Consider the following 23906-nt stretch of genomic DNA (forward strand, 5'->3'; position numbering starts at 1 on the left):
TACATTGAATAAATTTTGCTTGAAAAAGTTATAACTTGTAATATAATATACAAATAAATAATGAACATATTTTTAGGACTTTTTTAGATCTAATATTATGTTAGATCATAATGTTATGAAGAAGTACATGTTATATTTATGGATATTGCATAAAAAATTAACCCATAAAAATAGTTTAGGCGAATCGTTTCAGGATCAAGTTTTGCCAGAAAATAAAAACCATTATTGTAAGTATTCTAGTCATAATAAAAACATTTTAAGTAAGGATTATTATGGATCTAATACTATTTTAGAGTATAATCTTATAAATAATTACATACAATATTTAATATAATGACATATTTTATGGGTTTCACCTTATTGATTGAGGGATGAATTTCAAAATAAGTTTGAGAACTATTTACTGTGGTCATTGTATTGCATCTACAGACACAAAGTATAATGAAATAAATAGATTATAATTTCCTTAATCAATTGTATCACCAGTATCATTATGATATTAATTAACACTGCAATTAGATAATTAGTCTGAAGGTAGCTCAGCTACCTCCTTTGTTGTACAGCAATAACAATCTGAAAGTACCTCAACTAACTTCTCCACAGTTCTAGTGTTAAAAAAAAGAAAGAGAGAAAAATCTATAAGTAAGAACTTATTACAAGACCTAGATGTAAATGAGATTAATCAATATTTTACTGAGATGGGCAGTGCATGTAATGTTAGAAATAAAAAAAATGATATTTTAATGTGAACAAAACAAATCAATCATGATTAAAGAGGTTAAATCAGAAATAATGAAGTATAGACAGGAAAAACATGGGAAATTGTAAATAATATCCATACAGATAACCATAGCCGTCAGTACTTTTATTTTAGATATTATTTTACATATGATATTCAAACCGTTGTCTAAAAGGATTTCACCTCAGAAATAGGATGAGATTATGTTAGCCCTACCCAATGTACCCTTCCCTCATAGTGTTAATCAACTTAAACCAACTTCCATTTTGCTTACAATGTCAAAAGTGTTTTGAAAATATAGTGCACATACAACTAGTTTTAAATACAACCAACTGTACTGGTCTATCAAATTAATTTCATAATTAAATTTATGCCAAAGACAGCTAGCAGTAAAATATATTTAAGATGTTATATTGGATGACTCATAAGCATTAAACTCCATCATTCATGATGGATTTTAATGGTTTAGATGAGAATTCTAATGAGCAGTGAAGTCTTAAATATTGGAGTTAGAAGCTGGAGTACAAACAGTAAGTACAGTAACAGTAATGGTGTATTTGTTTCTCTAGTTCAAAGGTGAAAGGATCTTTGTCCTTCTGGGAGAGTAAGTTTTCAAGCAATTCTCTTTTTAAATTAAACCAAGATTGTAATAATAATACCAACAATCTTTATTCAACATAATAAGCTTTTATGTTTCCTTAGGACAAGAAGCTGAGAAACCTTCATTTCACTTAGTCGTAAAAAGACCTTTGCACTTGCTTCCGGAGTGACAGGATTTTCAGGATGAGACAAGTTGGTGGCAGATACCACATTCTGTCTTATAGGTCACTATATCTCAGTCGTGTCACCTTGGAAAAAGGGTAGGCCAGTTCTGTCTCAGCCTCTGCAGTCATAGTTGGTAGAAACAGCACTCTTTCATGTACAGGCTTTTATAAACCAGCCAGAAGTGAACCTTTCTTCTAGGGTAACAAATATGCAGCATATTTAACTTATATGCCAATGACTGCTAGTTGCACTTGTCCTATGATCCTAGCCCATATGAACGTAATTTGAAAACATCAATAAATGGTCTAAAGCTCAATGTAGACAACTGCACTGTCCTTGATATCGTACCACACAATCTGTTGCAGGCATTGATGGATAGAGGTGTGTGGAGATCATTTAATGGTGGGTTTTTGGCAGTGTGTGATCATGTCAAAACTCTTGGTATCTTGCTTGATTAACCTTATATTCCCCGATAATGTCACTAATTTATCCAGCTTGCTCTTGGCAGTATCTTGAGAAGCCTGTTCAAATTCTGGAAGTACTCTGCTGGAATTTGCTCATGCAATAGACAATAGATAAATTCTTTATTTACAAATTATTAAGAAATGTAATGGCGTCAAATATTACATGGTTAGTTTTTATTGAGAGTATTGCTCTTCTCTTTTCCAGTTCATGAACTCATCCATGGTGTAGAATAGACTGCTAGAGAGCCATTTGGTCAGTGCTGTCTTCAGTCCTGTCCTTGTAGCATTTTTATATCTTCAGGAAGATGGTTGAAAATTTTTCCAACCATCTTCTTTGTGTATGCAGTTCTTTCTGTTATTCTTTTTAATTATAAATGGCCAGCAGCAAATTTAAAATTTACGTAGTAAATACATTACATCAAAAATAATGATAACAAGTAAAATCCAATAATGTAAAGTATAAATTAAAACAAACTTTTTCCAGCAGTAGCATAGATAATATGTGTGAGCAGTGATCAGTGATAAAAAATTTTAAAGAGCTAATAACAATGATCCATAGTTGTTGAGAGTACTCAATGGTCAAATCAGAGACAATAATTGAGAGTAGACAAATCAATCACAATGTGAGAGAGTACAAGAGGTCCACTTTTGAATTTGTTGGGGGCTATCAGGGAAGGTTTTACACTCAGATGCAACTCACTTTCCCGAGGCAAACAAATCTCTCTGAAGAACTATTAATGTTAAAATTTTTAGCATGTTATTTGTGGCTAAAAAACTTATAGGATCTTGTGATCATAGGGGCATTAAAGTTAATCTTAGCTAAGAGATCTGAGTAGTAGACATGACTCTTTATAACATTTCATAGCAAGAGTATCCAGCATTATGTCACAAAGCAAAAAGACGGAAGATTTAGTTCTTCAGCCAATCCTGATGCTGCCAGGTAAGTGAAGCACCATTGCAAGGCTTCTTGTCTTGGTACAAAATTGTATGGAGACCATACGGAACTGGCACATTCCATGACCTGAAAACAGTAGAGAGAACAGAGCAAGTAAGAGGAAGGTGAACTGGAGCTAAACTCAACATTCATATTAAATCAACCCTTTCCACCATGGATCTGTTGTGTGTAGAACAGATCAGATGGACTATTGATGCCTCCAGAGAATCTGCAAATGAAGCCCAGCATCCTGTGCGCTATTTGACTATGATTTTTTTAAAATAAATCTTCAAACCTTCTAAACATAACAATTTTATAATTAAATACCTCACTTTCATTTTAAACCACAGGCCATCAGGTGTTTCTTTTTTATTTGGAATTGAATGTAATCTCAGCCTTCATCTAAAAAACATCTCAAGAAATAGAGGTGTTACTACAACATTTTTATATTTGTTGTTTAAATAAATAATATAGGCAAGTGGAATGGATTTTCCAGCTTTATCTCATAGAAGTATTGATAATTTGATTCTAAAGACATTACGTACTTGTAAAGTACAATATTGAATAATCAAAAATTTGTTTAATTGACCTTAGATTGATGCAAAGCGATGATGTTGCAAAGGAGCCTTCCAGTGAAGAGGAGGAAACAGTTCTGGAACAACAGGTGGAGAAAAGTACTGTAGAGTTGTTGACACTGACGCATGAAGGAAAAGAATTGGTAAGTTAATACACTATAAGGAAATAATAAATCTTGATCTACTGGTGTTTTTACCCCTACATATTGTTTGTCTTATATTGCTTTAAAAGTAATTAAAGAATTACAAATTATGCTTATCTCATTTAGTAATAAACATTGGGATTCCAAGTAGTTAGTAATTAAAGAACACTACTCAGTTCCATAATTCAGGTTCTATTATTGTGCACTTGTGTATTCACACATAAAATGGAAAGTTACATGAATTTTTATAACTTCTGAATTTACTTGTGATTATGCATTATTATTATTAATGTCTTTCTAAAAAAAACGAAATAATTATGATTAAGTGTAAATCATGTATTTAGGTAGTAATGAATTTCAATGATAACATCTAAAAATGTATATTTCTTATCATTATTTGTTTAACAATTATAGATATCAAACGTGCGAGTGGCTGCCGATGCTCACGAAGTGAAACGGAGAGCTGACCAAGCAGCGGCGAAAGAAGCGAGAATAAAAAAGCTGGAGGAAGAGGCAAACCTCGCTCAGCAGAAGTTTAACCAAATTAACTCCAAATGGGAGAACATAACCCTGTTGAATGATCCTTTAGATTTGCACCAAGAAACAGAAAGCCAGAGAGGTAATTTAAATTTAGGTTTCTTTGCTAAATTGTTTTGTTCATTTCCAGTAATATACACAGAAAAAGGAGAAGCTAGGAAGTAGGGTGGATCAAAATGTCGAAAAGGAATGTGCCCAAAAACCAATAACTTTTAATTCATGAGTCAAATATGGAGTAGGTGGACACCTCATGAGTTTCTATTGCTCCAACCATGTTATTTCTCTTACAGTTCATCTGGCTTCTGTGCAGAACACAGAACACTAGTTATGAATCTCCCACATAGCCGAGATGTGAGATCCAATCTCACAAAGAAGTGATCAGTTTCAAACCAAAGGATCTTGTATAATGAAAAGATAATGTTATTGGAATCTTTTTATAACATTGTTAGGAACATAGAGAGAGAAACAATGAGAAAATTAATAATAATAGGAGAGAAAGATATAGAAAGTATCACATACTTCCAAAGTGCTTTCTTCACGGTGATACAGCAGGGTAAAACATAAAGAGGTTTTTGGAATGCCCTGACAAACCTCAAATAAGTGTTCCATTTTTTATATATGTTGCTTCTAAACATTAAGCAAAAATACATTCTCTGCAACCTGGTTCATCACAGTTACCAGTTCCCACTTGCTAGAAGGAGCAGATAAGAACATTTTTATACAAGACTAACCATATGGGTCATTATAACTTTTATCGATTTTAATCATTTGTAATGTAGAACTTTAAAATAAAACAATCATAACTGAACCACCCGATTTTTTAATGTGGCTGAATAAGTGTGGGACTGTAATTTATTTTAAACGTCACTTCTGGAATAAGTGTGGTGATATCTGTTACACAACTTGGTCTGCCATAGCCACAAAGATAAATTCCCACGAACTCTGTAAGTATTAATTTTGCATAATATAATAGTTACTAAGCCAAGAATTGTTTATAAATACTAATATATTACACAGCAAGTGATAAAGGTAATTCAGTTCTTACCTTTTCATCTTTTATAATTACAACCAGTAATGATGTTGTACTTACTCAAAGTAAGCTAACTAGTTTGGGGTTGTTTTAGTCCAGTTCAAGCTGTCAAGTTTTGTGGTAATCATCCTTACTTTGTCCAGTTAAAGGAAAGTTCATGTGTGTTTTTTTTGTGAAAATAAATAAAATTGAGTATTGAACTGTCATTAAATATTTGTTTTTGAAAGGCAATACACCTTCACAAGTCAAAGATGAGTTGGGTTTTGACTCTATATGTATGGGGACTCTGCACCATCATTCGCCACACTGAAATTTTAGCTGCTCAATTTAAACGTGGCCATAAGTGCTTGGGAGACGATGAACATTTGAGACGTACAAAAACTGCAACTACCAATGTGAACATCCCAAAGTTTACCGAATGGTGCTAGACAACCATCAAATTAAAGTGAGAGAGATAGCAAAGGTTACGAACATGTCTAAAGAACGTGTTTGTCACATATTAAATGAACATTTATACGAAAAACCACAAGAGAGTGCAGTTGAGGGAGGAGCCTATTTTGCCCGTAACCTTGGAGCGGCCAACGAGAGCTGAGCGACGTTGCCAAACTTGTTCCCCGCTGTAACCACAAGCCGCGCGAGTCCAGCATTCTTAAAATACTTAACCGTTACGCTCGAAAGAAATGTTAGAGCTGTCTTGAATTAATTAACTACGTATTACAAAATGTAATTTTACGGTCATTTAAAAAAAAAGTACATCTCTGTAGCTTATTTCCATGTTGAGTTAAATGGATTGAAATAAATTATTGTATTATATTACTCATATACGAAGATCTTAGGATTAAAATCTTTAGCCGAAATATAAATTAAAAAGAAAACATAAAAATACCGCAAAAACGTTAATTTTCCGTATTTAACAGTTAGATAATGCCATTATCATTGATATATAATAAGGCATTACATGTGTGCATAGTATAATCATGTTATGTTAAATGGATTTTCAATTTGGTAAGAAAGTTATCAAATACATTTGAAATATATGTTCTTTTCCATAAATATTATTCAGTACATAACGATGGGAATTGTTGCCGCAACGGTTTTGTTACGCACTTCGGTTCTCATAAATTTATAACCATTTGAAAGCATTTTTCCTACCTGGCTATTAATAGTCTTGAATCTGTGTTATGTAAAATTTTTTTATTACAAGTGGGTGATTTAAATATTTAAACTGGTCATAGTTGAAAAATCATACAGCACAAGTATTTTTATAATATGAATGCACTTTCTTATAAAATTCTAAAGTAACGGTTTTCTATAACATCCAATGAAATTTGAACACAGTACATAATAGATGATTCAGACGAGTGAAAATGTGGAGGAAACGGGTGAAATACCTGTAAACAAAAGCCGCACCAGCCAGCAGTGGTGGTAATACCAGACAGATGAGTCATACTATTTCCAAGAAACAGCCCCTTCCTCCTTCCTGTCTCTGACCGTCAGTCAGTGCCTATTGTCGCTTCATCAGTGGCGGTTGAAAATACTGCATTCTCTTCAATTCCAGTACGCGTATATTATTTTGTGCTGAATTTTACTGTTGATGAACGTTTTCGTGTTTTTAAGTGTTGTTTATTGGTAGCTATTATAAGTGTACCGATTATTTTCTGTGTAGTGTCAATTGTAATATACTTGTTATTGTGATTCCTTATTTGGACAAAATGGAGTGTGATGATGTTTGTTCAAGTGCACAGCCATCCGGAAGTAAGAGTGGTAGCGGAAAAACCCTACATAGTGGAGAACGACGTATTATTTACAACGTTTACAACTTTTTCAAAAAACTGTCGTTGACAAATTTCCGAGAAACTCTAAACTTTAAGCAAAGTGGTAAACTGTGTGCTGAGGCCTGTGGTGTAAGTGAAAGAACCATTAACAAAATAAGTAAAGAAGCTAAGCTGGCCGAAGAAGATGGACCTTCATCATCAGAAATTAAGTTTTCAACACCAGGAAAACAAAGAAGTCGAAAATCAAAAATAACAGGCTTTGACGACTTTGAAAAAGATGTTTTGAGACGAACTGTCCTTTCGTACTACGACAGAGGGGAATTTCCCACATCAAAAAGAATCACGCAGGATCTCAAACAAAAACTTGATTACAACGGATCGGTAACTTCACCAAATAGATTATTAAGGCATGTTGGTTTCAGGTATAAGAAAACCAATGATGGTAGAAAGTTTTTATAGGAACGAAATGATATTGTAGCGGCTCGTTTAAAATTTTTGAGAACTATGCAAGAGCTTAGAGAATCTGGTGATTGTAGGCCCATATATTACCTCGATGAAACATGGGTTAATGAAAACCATACTCGAAAATACATATGGCAGGATACGACTGAGTCTGGTGGACTAAAGGTTCCTCTCGGCAAAGGTAGAAGATTAATAATTTGTCATGTCGGTTCGGCAAAAGATGGGTTTTTGCAAGAATGTAAGTGGGTTTTTCGGTCTAAGACATCATCCAGTTCGGACTATCACGATGAAATGAACACTGAATCGTTTAGAAAATGGTTTAAAAAATTGCTATGCTTTTTGGAAGAAGGCTCGATCATCGTTATGGATAATGCTCCATACCACTCAGTACTCGCCGAGAAAATTCCAAATTCATCGTGGAGAAAGGAAGAGATTCAAAATTGGCTGTCTCGAAAAAACATACAATACTGTATGAAAGAAACGAAACCAGAACTTATAATGAGGGTTCTCCCATATAAAACCCAACAAAAAACTTATGAACTCGACGTATTAGCCAATGAAATGGGACATACAGTTGTCAGGCTCCCTCCTTATCACTGCCAGTACAATCCCATTGAAATGGTATGGGCTCAAGTGAAGGGAGAGGTAGCACGTAATAATAAGACATTTAAAATAACCGACGTTGAGAAACTTGTTCATGATGCTCTGGACAAAGTGACTAAAGAAGACTGGCAATCAAGAGTTCAGCACGCAGAAGCCTTGCAGCAAGCTGATTTTGAAAAGGAATGTATCCGCACAAGTGTTGTAGATCAAATAATTATAAACTTAGCAGACAATTCTGACACGAGTAGCAGTGAGGCAGAAAGTGAAAATGAAGAAGACTCCGAGGTTTTGGCTACAATGTTGCCGCCTGAGAGCGAATAAATAATATACAAGTGCAAAGGTAAGAATATTATTAAGTCAATCATGCTTTTTAACGTATTTCATTTTAAAATAGTAGGCCTAAAAATTATTTAGTGGAAAATTTGATTATTTCATAATTTAAAAATATAATTGTTCGATAATTTTAAAATTGATTATCTTGTTATATTGTTTTAATTATTTTTAATCAAGGAACACGTCATGCAGTGTCCAATATAAGCAACATGTATATTAATTTTGTGTGTGTTTAGTAATCGTTTAAAATCACTGAAAAGTTGTATGGAAATAAGCAAGTACTTTACTCTGACTAACTAACGGGACGATTTGTTTGTTTTAATCGATAGTTCGTTTGTAATAACATTAATAAACTATACAAGTAATTTAAATATAATATAGCAAACTGTCAACGCATTTTAAATATTGTTTTTCAATTATACTGATAAGTTTTAAATGTTCAGTGTCAGTGTTAGTTGTGACAGCGCAGCGGTTTATCAGCCACAATGCGCCAGCCGTGCCGGGCGGCAGCGGCAGTTGTGTGGCAACGTCGCGCAGGCCAGTCCATTCTATTGGTCGCCGCCAACTGCACTCTCTGGTGGTTCCTTGTATAGGCATGAGAAAGATGTTCACATGTTGGGTGCCATGTTTGCTTACGTTAGACCAAAAAAGTTCGAATAAACATTTCCAACGCTCTGTTAGCGCAGTTTAGGCAAAATAAATCTGAGTTTTAGCGCCTATTAATTACTGTAGATGAAACTTGGATACACTATTGTACACCTGAAATTATTTTAACTGATTGTCCTTAAAAAGGAACAACAATTTCACAAGCACACTATGCATCATTACTTGACAAGCTGAAGGTAGAACCTGCAAAAAATTGGCCACATTTTCAGAAAAAGAAAATTCTCTTTCACAAAGACAACCGTCTCACACCTCAGTGGTTTGCCATGGTGAAAATCTTTGACAATTTGGGTTTGAACTGCTTGACCATTTGCCTTACCAGATCTAGCCCTAAGGGACTTCTTTTTGTTCCCTCATCTAAATATTGTGCTTGGAGGACAAAGGTTTTCGTCAAATGAAGAGGCAATCCCCTTTGTGAAAAATTATTTTGCAGAGAAAAATGCTGAGTACTATTTGGACGAGTTACAGAAATGGGAGCTTCGCTGGGGAAAGTGTGTGGAGTTACAAAAAGACTATGTTGAAAAAGAAATTTCAAAAGAAATGTCTTGTATCTTTGTTAGGTTGGAAACTTTTCTACCCTCATACCTCATACTATGGTGTAATCTATAACTGTTACATAAATAATTGTTAAACGCCTCCATTAATCATCAACTAAAACTTTACAGAGAAATGTATTGACCTGATCACTCAGAAAGACAAGCTGATTGAGGAGCTGAAAGCTGAGTTGAAGGCAGGAGACATTCGGTTTGTGAAAGACCAACAAAAACAAGCAGAGGACATCGGACTTCTGGTTGAGAGGATTGACAACCAGATCACCATCATGAGGCGAGCCTATCGCCGTGAACTGGTTCTCATTGAGGTGAATACCATCTTGTTGCATTAGTTTGCTCATTGGTTCAAAGTGACACAATTAATTATAAATAAAATGAATCTTATTTAACAAAACTGATATAATACATATTTTCTGTTCACTTCTGTCTTCTGTTTTATTTTCAGAAATAAATATTTTAAGTTTAATTCAAGTATATTTATAGGAAGCCATTGATATTGAACGTGAAGAGACTATGGACATTAACAACATGCGGTGGCAGGCGTTGTACAAACAGAGAGAAGATAACGAGATCTTCAACTTGGAGCAGAGATTTGTTGCTCTCTCTGAACACAATAATTTGATGCACAATATCATGGTGCACCATCAGGAAAAGTTCCGGGCCACCAAAATATCCCTGGAGAAAGATATTCAGGTGAGTAGAGTTTGATTTATTGTTGTATTTTTTATTATTCAAACTACAGGCCATCCTGCAATACTTTATTATATCTGGAATAAAACAAGTAAAAAATGTTACTGAATAGAGAAAATGCATATGTATTAGTGATGAGATCTATGCTATTCTGTGAAGGCCTCTTCACACAGCTTATATTAATACTAGGCTGACGTCAGACTATGGCTAGCTGTATGTTGATTTCACTCTTTATTCAAGCATGTGCATCAGCACTTCTCAAACATGGTTTATCCCTTCTGTTTACATCTCCTTTCTTCATTCTCAATTGTTAATGCACTGTGCAATGTTAAGTACAGTTATGGCAAGTTAAAAATAATCCTTTAATTAACCTCACCATATTAATCTTTGCCCAGCCTATGCTCCAAGTATTGATCATCATACTCTAAGTATTTTAATAAATGATTATATTCACTGAACTTAGCTCTCCTTCTGTTTAAGCGATGAACCCATTCAAGCTTTTTGGCTACTGAGTACAACAATAGTAACTCATCATTACTGTCACTGGAATCACTTTCCATCTAAGGCATAGTAAATGCAGGCTTACATCAAGGTACTGTTAACGCCACTGTTAAGTGAATTCTCCAAGTACAGCACAGTGTGAACTGGTACAGCAGAGGAAATATTTCTTCCACATAGGTTTCTGTTCGAATGTGGATTGAGCTATTATTATGCCAAAAAAGTATTAATACCTTGGATACATTCAGTGTGAAGATGACTTTATTAGATGTAAGTTTTGCTTTTACTGAGGAATTGCATTTGTTACTGTATGTATTGCTGATGCAGGTGCTGCAGCAACAGTTGGAGCAAGTGAAAGCTATTTGTCTGCTGAACAAAGAGAAGATGGAGTACAACTATCAGGTGCTGAAAAAGAGGGATGAGGAAAGCTTGCTGATTCGTTCTCAGCAAAAGCGGCGTATTAACAAGTAAGCAATTAACAATCTGTATTAACTCTCTGTAAGAGTGTTTTCCATAAAACACGTTTTTAATGAGAAGTAATTCTCTCATATTGAAAGGACATAGGATTATAGGATTTCGGACATCTGTCATCGATACATGTTTACATGCTCTCTCATATTATTTTAAATACTAACTGATATGATTCTTTAATTTAAAATGAATTTGTTAAAATTTATTATTTTCATAGAATTGCAACAGTACTTTGAGTTATAAATGGCAGTCACATTAATAATTTCTTATAAGTATTATGTTGACTCGTTAGTATGATGTTGGTGATTATTGGGGAGGCATATCCCTAATCATTAATTAGTTATCAGTTAAAAAGCTTCTTACAACATGACAAATAAGGGAGTAATTAAATAATTGGCTGAGCTTAGTGGGGGCTGGAAAAATTAATTTATGTTTGTCTGCACGTCTGTCTATACAATATCTCGAGAACAAATTAATTAACCTATAGACTTGAAATTTGGCATAAAGCTTCATTTCAATATGGGCAACATTCAAGTCTGACAAAGGTGCATGTCACTCCATGGGATTTTTCTGAGGGCTAGCAAACTTTTAACATTGGTCTCATGGGTAACCAAGATGGCAACGAGAAAATTGTACAATAAAAATACATTTTATAAACAAACTGAGTCCAACCATTCTATATTTTATTTAACATGTGACATTTTTTTAACAGTGTGTTTAACATTGAACCACACAGATGTAATGAAGTTACATTGTTTGATTGGTTGGTAAAACTTTAGGTATGATTTGTTTGAAGTTTGTTTTTGACGATGGAAGAATTGTGAAGGAAACAGGATTTTTCCAGACATTTGCCATCGTTCAGTGAAACACACGTTCAGTGATTTTTTATGTATCACTGAACAATGGCAAATGTCCGGAAAAATCCTGTTTCCTTCAAGTTTGTTTTGTTGTTTATTTGTATACAGACAGGAAGACAGGATAGAGTTCGATGATACCTCATGTTACTACAAAGGGTTTATGTGAGCGTTAGTAAAGTCTATAGCACAGGGTAAATTTTCAACAAGGAATTGAGCTATAAACATGAAATTTTATATTTAGAAACTTGTTTAGCTAAGCTATCGCTTAGGGTTATTGTAAAATTCCTCTTCTGTCTGTATAGATAGTTGTAGATATTTGTGTGTCTGTATTTTTTCTAAATATCTCAAGAACAAAAATTGTGCTATGGATTTGAAATTTTGCAAATAACTTAATGTACACAAAGGCAATGTTGTGTTTGATGATGGGAATTACCCTTTATGTGATTTGGGATTTATTGAGTGTTTATGCAACCTAATTGTCCGCAGGGTATCTCAAGAATGATTTTGTCTGTAGATTTTCATTTGCATGAAAATTCATTTCAATACGGAAGAATGAGTGTGGGCTGGTTTTGAATGAGGTGGTGCATCAGCAAAACTTTAACTGGATAAAAATATTGTTTAATCGCGCCCTGAACATAGTTGAGTTTTCTTGTTAAAATTTTACTAAAATGAGACATTGATATCTATAGATAATTTTATAGCTGCAAATTTAAATACATAATTAAAGTGCTTCAGATTTTGTGACTAACTATTATGATGTAGGTTTGAAATTTGAGATAAAGAATTTCATCAGCTCATCACTTTGCCTTTTAACTTCCTGGTCAGTTTAGGTTTGATATTAGGAGAGTTAATGTATAATCAAGTATGTTAGTTAATGTATGCTTGTTGCCATAGACTACAGGACATTGTTACGACGCTGCGGCGCAAGCTCATGCAGATGGAGCAGAGTACACAGGCCGAGGTGAAGAGACTCACGTCTGAAGTCATCAAGTTGCACAGAAACATTAAGGATATCCAGCTCAAAGCAGAGCACTTCTGTTCTGTCAACGAGACCAAATACTTTCAGTTGTGGAAGTTCAACCATGATTCTGCACAGAAACTGTTAGACAAGGTCAGTTTAAACATGTGGTTTGCTAATTTAATTTTAAGTCATAGCAAATCTTATTCATATTAAAAATTTGGGATTGACAATTGTCTGTCACTATTTAATCCTTTGTTAAGTGCGCACAGTATATACTATACATTATTACATGCACCATGCGCAATAAAGAATAATTTGGTTGGTAACGATTCATTTCTTAATACCCAGGATGACTGCACCATGGTTGTGTTGCCATGTTTTACAGTTTGCCTGGGGTGTAAAAGCACACAAAATCTGTACATGTTAGATTCATGCATTGCCACCATCATACAGAATTAGGTTGTGTAAAGTAACACTATTGAGATAACAACAGAAACAATTCTTAAAAACTCTACCAAATGTTACAAGATGTCATTATAAACATTAGTTCTCACTTCTGACTTATGACAATTGCTGTGTTACTTTATATGGGACCAGATAGTGCTGTGTGCACACTGACTATTCTTTGGTGCATTTGTCAACAGGTTAATAGGCCAATTAGATTTTTAGTGTTTTTAATACGAATTCTGTCTTTCTCCTCCACTGAATTAGTCTGCTTGCATGATTAAATTTTTTCACACATATAACATGTCAATCCTATTTCATTAGTTAGGTGACAGCAAGTTGAGTCTGTCTATCACCCAAGTGACCTCTTCTGTTTGTATAACGAGAGATAATGTTGCAGATTTGTTCAATAGACCGATTGGTTCATGAGCAGCAGCTGGGTATCAAGTGGCGACCTGTAGGAACGGTGTCTCTCACCAGGCAAAATCTACCCTCATACAAGGCAGCCATAGAGAGACGTGACAGTGGCACACTTGAAGGAGGTCAGGTGAATCCTTCTCTCAATAATATTATAGTAACGTCTGATCCAGTTGGATTAGGAGAGAAAAATCTTATATCTGATCATAAAAGTGAATTTGTTAGCTGATTGAATTATCAATAAATATACTACACTAGGGATTCGATTACCTGTATCCGAAGTTGATGTGACCCAAGTCTATTTCAGATAAATTTTGAATAAGGCCAACCGCCATAAAAAAATTGCTTGAGGTTAGTATTGATATCTTAAAATCTAGCAGTGATATTACAAATACATATACGAACATACATTGAGGGTCAGCATTCACTATTCATAGGAACCAATTCCTAAAGGAAAGCAAGCTAAACTATTAGCATAAAGTACAGCACTAAGCCTAACTTTGTTATGTATGAAAGTCAACAAAATAACACAAATTTATTTGTAAAATCACAATATTCTAGTACATGCACAGTCTGGCCTCTATCATTTTTACTGTAGAAACACTTATGAAAGACATTTTATATTCAGACAGTATGATTTTAATACTGTAGTAACGTATTAAACAGGTCATAAAATGTTTTAGTTGAGTAAATTTCAGTTTTGAAGTAGATATACCGATAATTACTGGATTACCATATAATTTTTTCTGCTAATTTGGAACTTTGGATAACCACATTAAAGATAATAATGTGACTAGTACATTACTGATAGTATTTCATAACAATCTTTAGTTTACAGAACAATTACATGATATGTGAAATGTGATATAGACCTGTCACATGGCAACTGTCTACTTCCACAATATCACATACTTTGATGAATTGTGACACATCTCAAAACTTACTATATTTTATTGTGATCTAGTCAAATGTAATGATTAATTATAAAGCCTTAATGTTTTATAAATCTGCTTAGAGCTTGAGATAAAAGCGAGTATTAAAATATATACTTATAATCAGGGCCGCCCACGGGGGGGAGCAATGGCGCAAGTTGCGCCATTGAAACAAAAATTGGGGGGGAATGAAAATTGTGGGGGGGAACTTTAATAGTCTAAGCGGGTTTCGGATACCTTATTTACAAAGTTAAAAAAAATGTACAAGTTTGCAGTAGTTTTAACAAATTAAAGCCGTGAGAGGCAAAAAAATAATAAATAAAAGCAAATTAAACTTTGCAATTCAAACGAGGCGAATGCAGTAGTTCTATTTTTAGACCAACAGACCCCCGCCTTGACAAAGTCGTTATCAAGGGGAAGTCCACGCACCTTATCCCTTCCGCGCCGCCCAGTGCTCAGTCAGTCACGCATTGTCTTCAAGTGTAGTGTGTAGTTTGTAAACATAACCTCAACACAACACAATAATTAGTGTCTTTATGAACGTAGTGACCACTTGAATGTCGTGTGTGCGTTTCTGTTTCGTTTTGTTATACGAGTTTAGTATTAAGTAGCTACTGTATTTCTGTGCTAACTATAACTTTTTGTTTTATAGAATTAAATAATGCCTCGTAAATTAAAAAAGGTATTAAAATATAAGGGTTTTTTAACTAATATGCAATACGGTGCACCGCCATGACAAGTGACTAGAACACTGTAAAAAGAAACACCTCTATAAGTTCAAAAACAATATTGATATAAAATATAAAACAGAGGACAAAGAAGGTGATGGACCTTGGATACCCTACATGGGACGTGGAGAACGTTCTACTTTAACTATGGACGACGAACCTCAACCATCAACTTCTGCGCAATCATCGGCTATCGAAAGGTACCGCAATATTACAGTAACAAAATGTCCATATCTTAGTTTGTTCAATTTTATAAGCAGGGAGTAAACACATATAGGCTATGCTCTATTAATGACTCACGCCTAAAGCTTTAAAAACATTAAAACCTTTCTAAGTAACAATTAATTAAGGCATTGAAGGCCATAGAAAAGGAGAAAGCTTATAAAAGAAGACTAACAAATGATAAAAAACTTCAAAATGCAAGTAAATATTATACTGTATTGAAGAGATGAGGCCTGCCTGAAATGGTGACAAGCTAAATATATGTAAATATTAGCATTTTACATTTACAAACATACTATCAGCCAAATATTAAAGTAGCATTGGTCCAATACGTTATAAGCAAAAGCATCTAATGAAATAAAAATTCAAATACATTTTAGTTTAATAATGTATAAGCCTATTGATCTATAGAGTTTTTGTAATTAAAATATCAAGATCGTTTTACTTGTTATTGTTACAGCTTACAGCTTTTGCTTTGTCCCTTCAACCCTATGAACACTCTTTGTATGTAGAAAGGAGTTGCTATCTTTAAAAAAAACATTTTGTCATAATATATTTTACCACTTTAGTGTGATATTACCATTTTGAGGTGCCCTGAGACAAAAGAGGTTTCTCTAAAAATATATGGCTTTATGTGTGTTCGTTTATCTCCTGTTCAGTGTAGCAGAATGTGGCATATTATTGATAATAAACTCAAAAACAGTTCTAATTAATCTGTACTTGAAAAAAGGGTTTATAGATTTTACTAAATTTTGACTAGCAGATTATTGATATAAAAGTTTACAGTGAAGGCATTTCTCTATATTTAGATTGGTGGTGCCTGGACTAGAAGACAATCCACATTCTGGAACATCAGCTGTCCAATACCGCAACGACGAAGAAGTTGAGCTGCAGTGTCACCAAAGAGGAGATGGATCTAAATATACGCCTCTAATACTTGTTCACGATAAAGAAATTGAACTTCCAACGTCCTCCATGGAAACTAGCCTGCCAATGTCAACATCAGAAGAAGAAGACGAAGGTTTAGAAAATATAGAGGACAACATACCCACAGAGAAGATACCTGAACCTATTACTTTGACTGAACTTCAATTCTCTACAATCGATCCTACAGATCCAGAATTTTATGCAAACAAAAGACTCTCTGCTGAACTAATTAACGAAGCACTAAAGCTGGAATCGCAAGACCTAAGTATAATAGATCTTCCTTCCTCATCCGGTAGAAAATTCAACCCAAAAGTTAAAAAAAGTCTTTTACCTAATGAAACAACCAAAGATAGGAAGTGGCTTGTTTACAGTAGACATTCTGATGCTGTATTTTGTGTGCATTGTTTGATATTTGCTTTGCCATCAGAAAGAACAATTTCGGGTACCACAGGTTATAGGGGTTGGACGGATCATAAAGGAGATCGAGATATTGAACTTCATGAAAAATCAAAAATCAATATTTCTTCTCAAATTGGTAGATTGCAATGGATATCCAAAAAAAGAGTTGATACTGATTTGACTGAGCTAAATGATCAATTAGTCAGTCATCACCGTGAGGTTCTATCGGTCGTTATAGACTGCTGTCGGTATCTGACCGAGGAGATGTTGGCTTTTCGAAATAAAGTCTCTAAACGGAAAACTAGTAAATTTATTTCGATTGCTTGCTAAGTATAACCCAGACGCAAGAGTTTATTTGGAGAAGCTTGATAAGTCAAAAGAAAATAAAACTAAACTTGGTTCTAATTTTCTGAGTTACAGAAACATTTATGATTTAATAAATCTCATGAATAGAATTGTTGTTTCAAGAATTGTGGATCATGTTAATGAAACTAATACGTATTCTATAATTCTTGACTCCACACAAGATGTTAGCAAGAAGGAATGCACAACAGTGCTAATTCGATATGTCGATCACAGAGATACATTCGGAGAAATCAAAGAGAATGCGAAACCAGAAGAGCGGCTTGTTAACGTTTTTACTAGCGGAGACACAACTGGCAAAAACTTATCAACTGAGCTATTAAAAACTCTCCAGGAAATTGGATTTGATAAGAATGGTATGATTGGGCAGAGCATGGATGGTGCGGGAAACATGCGTGGTCCATTTAGTGGGGTCAAATCATTTGTCCTCAAGGAATGCCCTAAAGCATTCTACATTTAGTGTTGTTCACATAGATTTGCCTTAGTTGTCGAAAAATCAATGGAATTGTGCCCACAAATAAGGGACATGTTCTCAACTCTGCAAGAACTGTACAATTTCATGTCTAGACATAAAAGACATCATATTTTCGTAGAGAAGTTAGAAAAAGGTCCATGTCAGGCTAGAAAAAAGCGTTTGAAAAGAGTCAATACGACAAGGTGGTCAAGCAAAAACGATGCTGTAAAAACCGTTATAACTTGCTATGATGTCCTAAGAGAAACCCTGGAAGACATATCTGATAACACTCAATCTGAAACGGACTCAAGAACATCAACAAAAGGAATTCTGAAAGCACTATTTGATTATGAATCTGCTGCAGTTATGATCATTGCTGCCAAACTATTCAAAATTGTGTCACCAGTGACTGTTTGTTTACAGTCTAAAATTATTGACTATGGAATGATTCCGACAGTGGTGTCTGAAACTATTTCTAAACTCCAATCTATGAGAACCGACGAGGGATGGGACAAAATGGTGGTCAGTATTAATCATTTTGCTCAAGAACACAATCTCCAGAAAACTTCAAACAAACGAATCCGAAAGAGAAAAAGGTTCATGGATGAACTTGCCATTGATAACATAATATTAGATCCTATGGCAAAACTGAGGACAGAAGTCTTCTTTAAAGTGCTTGATTCCGTGATCACACAACTACATGATCGTTTTCCTGAAAGGTCATTAAATTTTGTGCAGCAAATGACTCATTTTTCTCACGAAAAGCTGCTAAATACTGGGGACGACACCCTAAACCCAGACATTGTCAGTGACCTGTGTGGTTACTATGGATTGGATACCGAGAAACTTTGTAAGGAGTTTGATGTTTTCAGCCAGTTATACAAAGGCAGCTATCAAAATATTGACCTGTCAGATGTCCTTTCTTCAAAAGATGATAAATACAAAAATGCAAGACTAACCAATGAAGAAGTTGAAGTTGAAACCCAAGATTCTTCTGATGAAACATTGGATTGTATAATTACAATTGCAAAGTAACGATACCTTGATCAATGGATCAAGAAGGGCTTTATAAGACCCTATCGCTGTTTATTGAACATATCTGGGTTTCCATATTTGACATCATTGTATCAGATAATTCTCGCCCTACCAGCAACAAGTTGCTCAGCTAAAAGAGCAATGAGCAAAATTAAAATCGTTAAAAATAGATTGAGAAGCAGTATGGGTGATACCTGGTTGTCTGATATGTTGGTTTTGGCATCCGAAAAGGATATTTTACAATCAATTCCAAACAGTAAGATCATAGACAAATTTGGCATTTCAAGTGAGAACAGGAAAAACCTGCTGCTTTACGAAGGCCATCAAGGGTAATCAAGGGTTAAGTTCATCAAGTTAGTTACCTTTTTGAAACACCTCTAGCCATTTTGACTTTTAATTATAGTACTGTACATTGATTTATTATTTTGTATGGCATATGTGTTGTTTATACATTTTATTTAAAACATTTGACAATAATTATACTGTATAATTTATACAACCCCATGAATGGTAAATTTTGGGGGGGATGGGCACCCCTGCTTATAATAATTGAGCTTTTTAGTTACTCATAACCGACATTATTTTGTTCCTTTCTGTTACATGAATGTGTAAAAACTTTATTCATTTTAATTACACAATTTCAATTTACAGAAATAAAAATCCTTCAAGCACAACCCTCAATGAAATATGGTAAAAGATTGTAAACAATAGAGTAAAAATCAGATCATTGAGTGAAAGCTGATTAGAGCCTTCTTGAATCCATCAATGAAACTTTAAGTAACTGATAGTAAACAAATATAATATATACTTAGATACGAATAACTCAGCCATAGGAAAATATGTTTGCAAACATTTTGTAAATGAAGAAAACAAAAAAGCCAAAATGTTAAAGCTTTAGCTTCTAAATTATTTTAAAATATTTTGTTTACAAATTTATACATAATGGATCTCTATTTTGTATTTCGTATGAGGTCATTGGGGTCCTAAAATTAAAACAAACATTTAATAGAAATAATTTTAAACCATAGATGCAGGCTGTTCTCTCACTCTCCTCCATCTAATTAAGCTTAAGGATAACCTTGAAGTTCTGTAAATAATTTTTACTGAAGGTAAAAAAAAAAACATGATTTTGGTGTAGTCAGTTTTAAATGTATGTGTCAGAAGTAGTGATCGCTTAAATTTATATTTGCTTGTTATTCTGGGGAGATGATCTCATATATTGTTTAAGGCAACTCGACTTGTTTTACTCTAATTTTTTATCTTTTTATCCATAATAATTAAGGAATTAGAAAATTCAGATACTACAACAATGAAACTTCTAATTTATACAATGTAGGATTTGTAAATGCACTGCTGATAAGTAGCAGTTATAAATGGAAATATTAAAAAAAAAACTTACTGTACTGCACCAAATAATGTACCTATTTATAATCAATTGTGAAATTGGTAATGCGTTTATGTAGAAACACCTAGATGGCAACTTGAATATGTTGTACCTTTTACCTTTTATAAAAAAGGAATTTTATATTTCATATTTACTACAATTGGATCTTAATATATAAAAATAGAAATGGACACAGTGCATGTTATTCATTGCTACTAGTACATACAATGCATGTATATCAATAGACCATTCTGAAAAGTGTTGTATAAAAATTAATAACAAATCGGAGCAACTTAAATTTTGTCTTTTTTCATAAGTGTCTCCAAAATTGTGTCAAATTTAAATATTTTAAAAGTGAAGTGAGTTGTAATAAGGGATTGGTTCTATCTATGATTTACATTGCTGATGGAAAAGGCCAGAATGGTATTTGTCATACACCCATCTATCAAAAGTACAAAATGCCAATAATCACAAAATCATCAAATATGAAATATTTTACTTATTAATTGTAGATGATGGTTATTAATTTTATCTGCTAAAAGAAAAAGTAATTTACTCCTGTATTGTATTTTGACTCTCTCAGGACAAAGACTTCAGGGACATTCAGGAAGCACTGACAATGAGAGGTTACTACAACACATTCTGGAGGCGGTGGCTGACAGGTCTGGGTTCCTGGTGGAGGATCGGCTGACAGTGTTACTCGCCCCTTACACACGCTCACAGAACACCCTGGTTCGCATCGACAACGTATTCAGTGTTAGTATTCTTCCATGTTGTATTGTGTTGTATGTAGAAGTTTTGATAACATATCCTCAATCACTAAAACTCTAAAAAAAGAACAATTTCCACAGATTTATTGTCTTAACTATTTAAAAATTACCTCTGTAACACTGTGAATTGCAATGAAAACATTGGAAGACCAGATTTTTAATTTTTCAAATAGTAATAAATTTGTATTAGACAAATGTATGCACTGATCACAACCTTAATTTTTTTTTAAATCTCTGAAGATACTCATTTATGAGTTAAATTTAGTAAACAAAACAATGACTCAGATAAGATTGAACCCTTTGAACAGTAACACAACAGTCATGTCACCACGCTACAAGCTAGTTATGATGTCACTGTTATGTTTTTATACTTAACTTTAAAGCATTGTGAATGTAAATGTTGCAATTTATCTATTTTTGTTAGTGAACTACTCTGCTACACCTCAGTGATTTATAGAAGCACATATAATTTTAATCACTTTCACTAGGTCCATCTTCACCAATGTCAGTTCGTTCAGCTGTTACGGCTACCAGTAACACATTCCATAATTAGTGTTATGTTTTCGCGAATAATAGCTTTATATCTTAGGTATTTACAAACTACTATTACTTTTGTACAGATTTCTTTTCTTTACTTTTTCTATTGGTTACAACCAATAATTTAAAGGATTAAAAAATAGTTTGTTTTATATAAAAAAAGTAGTTAAATGAAATTTTTTCCCAAATGTCATAATTTCTGAACTAATACAATATAAGGTATCTATATAATGATACAAATTTCATTTAAACAATTTAAGAAACTCACTTTTTTGCTAGGACGTAGGATGTATGGAAGGTTAGTTCTCTGAAAAGTTAAACATGTAATTTTTGCCCACATTGAGGTTCTCAGCGAATAGCAAGCAATACAAAAACTGAGTAAATAGCAACTCTCAACATGGGCCATGTCTGATAACAGTAAATTAGTTATTTATTGATCGATTTAAATCATTTTAGTGTTATTAGATTTGGGAAAACCCCCTCTAAAAACTGTTATTCTTGCATTTCTTGAGAAAAAATGCTAGTTTTTAAGATATTCAAAGTTTAAATGGCCGCCATTTTGAAAATACTACATACAATCACACAATATTCTTTTCAGTAACTGGCCTTGTTGTCATAAACATTAGAGTCAAGTTTGGTATAATTTAATTTATTATTTTTAAAGATTTTAATTTCTTTATAAAAAAAACATACAGACAGATTGGAAACTAAGCATCGGAGATCCATGTTCATATGGTGAAATATGTTTGTCTTGACCTGAGCAATAACGTAGTATACTTTTGTCCAGAGAGTTACGGGATACTCTGTACCATAGTAGTATTAAAGGTGTTAAAAAGTGGTATTTTAGATCATAATTTTAAGTTACTGAATTCCTTTTTTAATCTACAGCTTAAAAATGATTAACTAATCCAATACATCCAAATAAACTGTATGAAATCTGTCTTGCAGGCTCTAGGAGTGACGAGACCAGAAGATATAGAACTGCTGCGACAGACAATGGAACCCTACATAGTGTGTGTCACCTGTCAACCCCTGCTAGAGGCGGTTCACCCCATCTCACCTCCCGCCAGTCCTCCCCCGTGAGTTGAATATTTTCATTCAATCCTATTAGACTAGCATTCACTGTTTTTTGACTACCTGTTAGTTTTTTTAGGATACTCCTACATTGACAATTCACATGTTTAATTTAGAATTGCTAAACTTGTAAGCATTTTGTGAATCTAACTGAATAAATAAATCTTTTAAATTATCAATGTAAAAACAGTACATGAAAAGATTGAAATAGTATACACTTCAACTTCATGAAGCCCTTCAATTAACTAAAGTAACCAGTGGCAGAACTGAGATTTGGCTTTGGAGGGAATGAATATGAATGAAGGGTACACCATAGTATAGTATAAGTCTAATATTGTAAATAGATTAGATAGGGCTAATTCAAAGTAAAACATGTAACTGCTGTATTTCAAACAAGTTGGGTTGCTGTTGTACGTATATTTTAAGTTTTTTAGGGCTTTTGGGAAAGGGGTGTTCTATCCCCCTAATCCTCGCCCCTCAGTTACACCACTGAGACAAACTACTAGATATTTTTAAACCCCTTCATATGCAGATACACAATTTTTACAATTTACTACAAAAAATATGCAGCATTATACAATTAGTCACAACATATTTAGGTCCAAACTAAAATTTTATTTGTTGAATCTATGCCTTTATTATTTGGACTAAAGATATAAGTTCTCAAGGTCTCTGATTTGTTTCCTGGTTCCGGGTCCATACCAAGAACCAATTCTTTGAAGTTTGTTTTCGACGATGGAATGATTGTGAAGGAATCCTTTTTATTTTAACCTAATTTGTAATTATGTGTTAGGTTAGTTATTTACTTGATGAAGGGATCAGATTGGATATCTCGAAATGTAGTGTTACTGATTCTTTTGTATCTCTGAATGATGGCAGGTGTATAGAAGATTCTGCAAAGTGATTTATTATTTTTGATAGTTTGTACATGTAGGGGATTGTGTTCCCGGATTCTTGTGTGTTTAACTGTGTCTTTGTTTATGATATTTTGTTTACTTTACTTTACTTAAATAAGTGTTGGGTTATTTAATTATCAAAATAAAGGTTACATAGTTTGCTTCAAGGTATAATGTGTATCTTAAGTAAAACTAGCACTGCCAATAGAAAGTAAGTTTTCGTACCCATTTTATCCAATAAATCTATTTTAGTCAAATTTATGAATACTGTGT

The 23906-nt window shown here is 33.7% G+C and overlaps 1 protein-coding gene across 1 annotated transcript in view; it reads left to right on the forward strand.

The window, feature by feature from the left end:
- The window catches only part of LOC124362190 (dynein regulatory complex protein 1), a 46052-nt gene that overhangs the window by 1352 nt on the left and 20794 nt on the right, over positions 1 to 23906 (forward strand). Inside the window, exons 2-10 of the mRNA XM_046816476.1 lie at positions 3497 to 3620; positions 4035 to 4239; positions 9689 to 9882; positions 10058 to 10267; positions 11090 to 11229; positions 12985 to 13201; positions 13896 to 14037; positions 20940 to 21112; positions 22612 to 22742. Coding sequence (XP_046672432.1) covers positions 3497 to 3620; positions 4035 to 4239; positions 9689 to 9882; positions 10058 to 10267; positions 11090 to 11229; positions 12985 to 13201; positions 13896 to 14037; positions 20940 to 21112; positions 22612 to 22742 — 1536 coding nt within the window. The remainder of the gene's footprint in view (positions 1 to 3496; positions 3621 to 4034; positions 4240 to 9688; positions 9883 to 10057; positions 10268 to 11089; positions 11230 to 12984; positions 13202 to 13895; positions 14038 to 20939; positions 21113 to 22611; positions 22743 to 23906) is intronic.

This window comes from Homalodisca vitripennis, chromosome 5 (genome assembly GCF_021130785.1).
Source record: "Homalodisca vitripennis isolate AUS2020 chromosome 5, UT_GWSS_2.1, whole genome shotgun sequence".
NCBI lineage: Eukaryota > Metazoa > Arthropoda > Insecta > Hemiptera > Cicadellidae > Homalodisca > Homalodisca vitripennis.